The 6000-nt window shown below is 46.1% G+C and overlaps 1 protein-coding gene across 1 annotated transcript in view; it reads right to left on the reverse strand.

The window, feature by feature from the left end:
- The window catches only part of vipr1b (vasoactive intestinal peptide receptor 1b), a gene marked incomplete at both ends in the record, with an annotated part of 43560 nt that extends 40979 nt beyond the window's left edge, over positions 1-2581 (reverse strand). Inside the window, one exon of the mRNA XM_083777776.1 lies at positions 2509-2581. Coding sequence (XP_083633902.1) covers positions 2509-2581 — 73 coding nt within the window. The remainder of the gene's footprint in view (positions 1-2508) is intronic.
- Positions 2582-6000: the final 3419 nt, after the last annotated feature.

The following is a 6000-nucleotide window of genomic DNA, read 5'->3' on the forward strand; positions in this document are numbered from 1 at the left end:
CTCTTCTTAGACAACATGTGATAGTGAAAGAACGTTTGTCTTACTGCGACCTTAACGTGCGGTGGTCTGCCGGTGGATACGAGGGTCCCGTCTTCTGCTACTCGTCCCCGAACCGAGTCAGGAGGGTCTCCAGGTATGCACGGTTTTCCAAGCGACACTTGTCTATGGGGGGCACACACTCCCGTGTGCGCTTTCAGCCCCACTCCTACAAGCCTGATGAAGTGGAATACAAGACAGAGTTGAGTTGCGGTACAAACAATCAAACAGAGCATTTAGATATTGTCGAGGGATCCGGTACCGAGAGGAGTGTGAACTTACCATCCAGCGCCAAGCTGCCGACATACATTGTCCGAGGGTTCTTGGGTGAACCAGCCAGTGTCAGGGCTAAGTTCCACTGGCGTTTATAAAGGGCGCGGCTGACAGGTTGCGGCTGTCGCTGATTGCTAATCGGGCGGCGGCCGCATTAGCCGCAGCTGGTGTAGGATCGCACTGGGATAGTAGATGGCGTCTATGACGCGTCCGTGGGCGGAGCGCGTCGGCGAGGCCGGCGTTTGTCTGGTTGTCATAGTAACGCGCCCATTATTCTGGTGGTATTGTGGCGAGACTCCACAATATATATAACGTTGTTCCAAATATCCCATCTAAATAGTCATACTATCGATAGCATGCTGTGCTCATGATCAATCTGTTCTTTATCCTACAGTTAAATTACCTACCTGCTGAAACTACCGATGCTGAACTACGACAAAGAAATATAGACTAGTGTGTTTACTAGGCCAAAGCAAGGCGCTTATATTACACAGACTGGCACGTTGTATATTTTCTTTCTCCAGTTCATTCTCAGGGTTTATCTGTATGTGTATTTTGTGTATGAGTGAGTGCGTGAAAGGCATAAAAAGTAAAAAGACACGTCATCTCTTTGTTTGGTTTTTATAGCACAGTAAAAAAATAACAGCCGAGTGATTTTCATATACATTGTGTCTGACCATCGGACTCCTTTACGGAGGGATCACACTCCCAGGATAGGAACGTTTTATAGGCCTGTTTTGGTCAAATTCCGTACAATTGTCAATGGGAATTTGATGTTTGTGTAGGACAAAGTAGGACGATTTAAAAACATTGACTTCTTACGTGATTAATAACCAATTAAGGTAGTTTTATGTGTATGCCATGGCTGTGCATAATGAAGATATGTACCTTTGCCAGTGTATAACTGGCTCTCAATGGTGACGTAATAAAATATATCTTTCGGTGTCGGGTGATTAAAGGAAATGCCTCGCCCTCTATGTATATACAGTATGTATATGTAATTTGTAAGTTGATTAGCGGTATACCGTGGTTACTTGGGTCGTTTGATACATAAGCATCGTAGCATGACGAAAAACATTACTTGCACGGTCTGCTTGCGTATGTCTCGTGGCAGCGTATGACGTAATGATTACTTGTGCTTGATATGGCAGTGGTGTCAGATTACATACATGTATACATAGGAGCATTACCTTTAATCCACCCGACACTGAAACATCGATACGGTACCAATTATACCCTGGCATTGGTACATATCTTCATCACGTCATATGCTCATATGCTGCTACGGGACATACGCATCGCAGCACCTGACGAAAAACATTACTTGCATGCTTTGCTTGCAAGTAACAAAGGGAGGTGGGGCCGAGAAAGGCCCTTATTGGCTAATTGGCTTTCAAAGTCATGAACACAACGTGCAATTTACGTGAAATCTTTCACACATTTTCTTACTATAGGCTGAGGAATACTATATCCCGGGTGGATTTTTGCAAAACACATATTTGGAACAAAATGCCTCAAATCATCCAATTGCCATCAATGGCGTATGAATAAATGGCACCCTTTTCACATTGGCCTATTATAGCGCCACCAGGAGGCCACAACCTCCTGGTGGCTTGGTGGAGACCTGTGGGGCACTTTTTCTAGTTGATACTGTATTGTGTGGTGAGGTGTGTCATGATCCAAATAATTCTGGTGACCTACAATTCCAACGGTACCAGAGATCGATCAGACAGACGAGACAGACCAGACAGACAGACCAGACAGACGAGACAGACCAGACAGACAGACCAGACAGACAGACCAGACAGACCAGACAGGACAGACCAGACAGACAGACCAGACAGACCAGACAGACCAGACAGGACAGACAGACAGACCAGACAGGACAGACCAGACAAGACAGACCAGACAGACAGACCAGACAGGACAGACCAGACAGGACAGACAGACAGACACATACTGTAGTCTCCAGATTGGACAAAAAGTTTAATTAAATCTGAATTTGAATTCATTAGTCCCAGAATTAAGTTTTGCTCCAGGCCGCCTATATTTGCTTTCTTGGGAACAAAAAAGCTAATTTCACTGTGGGTAAAATAATATTTTCATGAATAATATTACAAACATACGCTCCCTAGTTTCTCCAAATTACTTTCTAAAAACACTAAACCGTGTGAGAATATAGGAGAGTAGAGAAATGACCTGAAGTGATGTTCCCGGAGGTGACGTTCCCGCAGCGCTCTCTCTCCTGCTCGATCTCGTTCACCACGCACATCTGCACTGACAGTACCTGCAGGAAAGGCAGAGTTTTCAGGTTGAAATTCACACACGATGAATTGATTGTGATGTGAGCCATGTTCCAAAAGACTGCTTCATTGCAAGTGTTTGGGATTCTTCTTTGACACTTTATGTAACAGATGCGTTTGTGCAGTGCGCTCGTGTCCCGGGATTTCACTTGTTGTTACAAGTGGACACCGTACACATACTACAGATCTACTACTATCCACAACGCTCATAATGTTAGTGTTGCATTTCTAAAGCCATCCCTACCAAAAAACACAAAATCAATATGACATACTGTTGGTCTCCGTTTCAAATATGTTCTATTTGTTTTCTCAATAAACTTATAAACTAATAAATACCCAAAGAAAACACCCAAGAGCCCCCATCTCCCCAGAGATCCTTCCATCCCCTACATAGACATCTTGCAAATGGGCATAGAAGTGCAGAGTGGACCAGTGACTAATCTGCTGCAGTCAATGTCTATCTGCGTCAACACGCGCCGCGACAAACTCAAGCTGACAGTTGCTGGCAGAGAGCCCGCGGGTCAATGCAGAAGTGTAAGACCACAGAGCAGCTTGAAAAGGTCAATGAAGATAAAACTGTCAAGGACGACCGACAGACAGACAGACAGACACACAGAAGAGAAAGGCAGGGGGAAAATGTCATAATAGATACATCAGAGAGTGAGAGATATATGGCCAAAAGAAGGGCCACGTGGTCTGCTCTGCATGCAGCAGAATCCAATGGATGGAGGTTGAGAGGGCTCAGGGATAGTTCTACACACAAGCATGATGGCGGGAGTACGCACAGAATCACATACTCAAAGAAATTACTCTTGAGCACAACGCGTGTTCTGCAGATATGGGAATACCCACCCAGCACTGCTTTTTTCATTTGTTTTAATTTCAAACATCACATCGCATGCACATATAAATGGTTTCCAGGGTCGGGTCATTTTTATGAAAAGAATAAATAAAATGGGATGTGGTACAATGAATGCACGTGTGATGAGGTGCTGCTGGCCATGGCTCTCTCTCTCATTAGCAGGCAACAGTGCTGCAGTGCACTGTCTCTCTCTCCGTTTCTGGCACAACAGCACCCCTACTGGTACTAATAGTCATACTCGTGCTCACAGTCACATAGGCGCATGGGTGGGTTAACGTCACATAGATAGGCGGACACGGACATTGCTGTTCCTTGGAGTGGTTGCACCACTCAAAAACATAAAATTAATCGTAAAGCGGACAGGGAGCCAGTGTAGGGAGGCGAGGACTGGGGTGATATGGTCCCACCCATTTGTGCCTGTGAGGAGGCGAGCGGCGGCGTTATACCTTTCATGCCGGTCGTTTTAGATGTTGCTATATATTTTTATTCATTTCTCAGCTTTTCAGAAAACTCTGTACTTGGACAGAGTGATTCACAGCTGAGGAAAGTACGACATTTGAACATTTGGTTCATAGTAAAACACCACATGAAGGGCACTAAGGGCATTAAAGGCACTTTAAAAGCACATTAAAGGCAGGTAAACAAAGTTAATGGTAATTGTGACACAAAAACACTATTATACACAACGTGCTGTTAAATGTGTCGACTACGGTGTACAAAGTACCTCCCAGGGCGCCTGCTGATGGACCCGTTAAAACATTTCACATGACTAAAATATGACTAAAACTAAACAGACTTTTATTCAAAAGATATGGGCCTCATCTTGGGCTGAGTTCGCTAAAGCCACTATTTGAGGATTTCGCATTGTGCAAAGGGCGTTCCCCCGCAAAAGTTGCTATCTTGGAAACCAGCCTTTATCCCTAAAACACCTAACTGTTACATTATGCATAGGTGTGGTTTGGGAGTTACAATATTAAAACAAATTACTGTGGCCAGATGCCATTGCCTTTAAGAAAAGACTGTGCAAGCCATTATCCCCACTGCAATCGTATGCCCTCTCCCTCTGCCCTTGGAAGAGCCATTGAGTTGGAATACATTTATATTTGGGATATATTTGGATTTGGTGTATAAATTGTGATTGACACACGTGTTCCACACCACCACAGGGAGTGCAGTCCCCGGTGTCAAGTTCGTCGGATCTCCAGTTGTCCAGAACCAGCACAAAGGCCTCTGCCCAGGCTCCGGACAGGGCCCAAATCCAGATCACCCCTAGATGCTCCATATGGAGCTGGCCTGTTCTGACATCGCAATGATGTTCTGACATCGCAATGATGCGCGACCTCGCCCTTTATTAGGCAATAGAGACACACGTGGACTACAAATTTCACGCCCCCAAATGAGACTGCGGCCCCACTTCTGGTCCGTTTCAACGGTGTACTGCAGCTGCCAATGCAATCCCTATGAGAGGCATCATAATCCCTCATCATAATCATTATAATCATAATCATCATAATCCCTCCCCATAATCCCATCATAATCCCTCATTTCACTGGTCCATTACTGAGGCTGTAGCGATTTTCTTTGTGTTCTAATAAAGTGTCAGAGTGTCTCATATGTTTGATTTGTCCTTCAATGTCACATACCTGCCATCTCAATATACAACCCACAATGTACTATAATATCTCCCGGCTGGGTCGCCTGAGTGAGGGGTATGATGTTGCGAGACCCGAAACTCCGATGACCTTGGGATACATCACTGAGGATACGTCCCAGGTGCAACCATGTGATGTTTTTTGTTATAGTTCTTCTATTTATAGTGACTCATAGGAATGGTTAGACTATGTGACAACCAGGTATAGTCTGGTGACCACCGGAGAGACTGGTGACAGCCGGAATGTAGACGGCAACCAGGTGAGCAGTATGGGTTAGCGCCCCAGCCTGTGTCCTCCGTGAGGAGGAAGCCCAACAACCCTCGGTGAGGCCTTTAGGAGGGCCATGCAAGCAGCAAGCGGAACCGCAGTACCATGACCCTGCGGAACCATTGCCCACCACTCCTGAATGAACTGTCTGGTGCTGGGACTCTGGTGCAACGCACAGGTCCTCGCTCTGGTGAGAGCAGGAGTGGACCTGGTGAGACGTAGGAGGGGCCCGGACAGGAGACAACCCACAGAGCCTAGTCCCTCCATGTGCCAGAAGTGTACCTCCCAGCCCTGGCAGAGTAGTTCTGGAGTAGTTCCAACGGATTGTGTGCCCCTGGTTTTTCCCTAATGGGACTGATTGAGGGTAGCTACTGGGACGTAAGTCGGGACTTGATCACTCCCAGCTGGGTCGCCTGAGTGAGGGGTATGATGTTGCAGAGCTACCAACCTGCACACATTTTGTGTACCAACCACGCAATTCTAGGTGTCTATAAGCCTAGAATTGCGTGGTTGGTACACAAAATGTGTGCAGGTTGGTAGCTCTGATGTTGCAAGACCCGAAACCCCGATGACCTTGGGATACATCACTGAGGATACGTCCCAGGTG

This window comes from Protomyctophum parallelum, assembly GCF_964188405.1.
Source record: "Protomyctophum parallelum genome assembly, chromosome: 12".
NCBI classification, from domain to species: domain Eukaryota; kingdom Metazoa; phylum Chordata; class Actinopteri; order Myctophiformes; family Myctophidae; genus Protomyctophum; species Protomyctophum parallelum.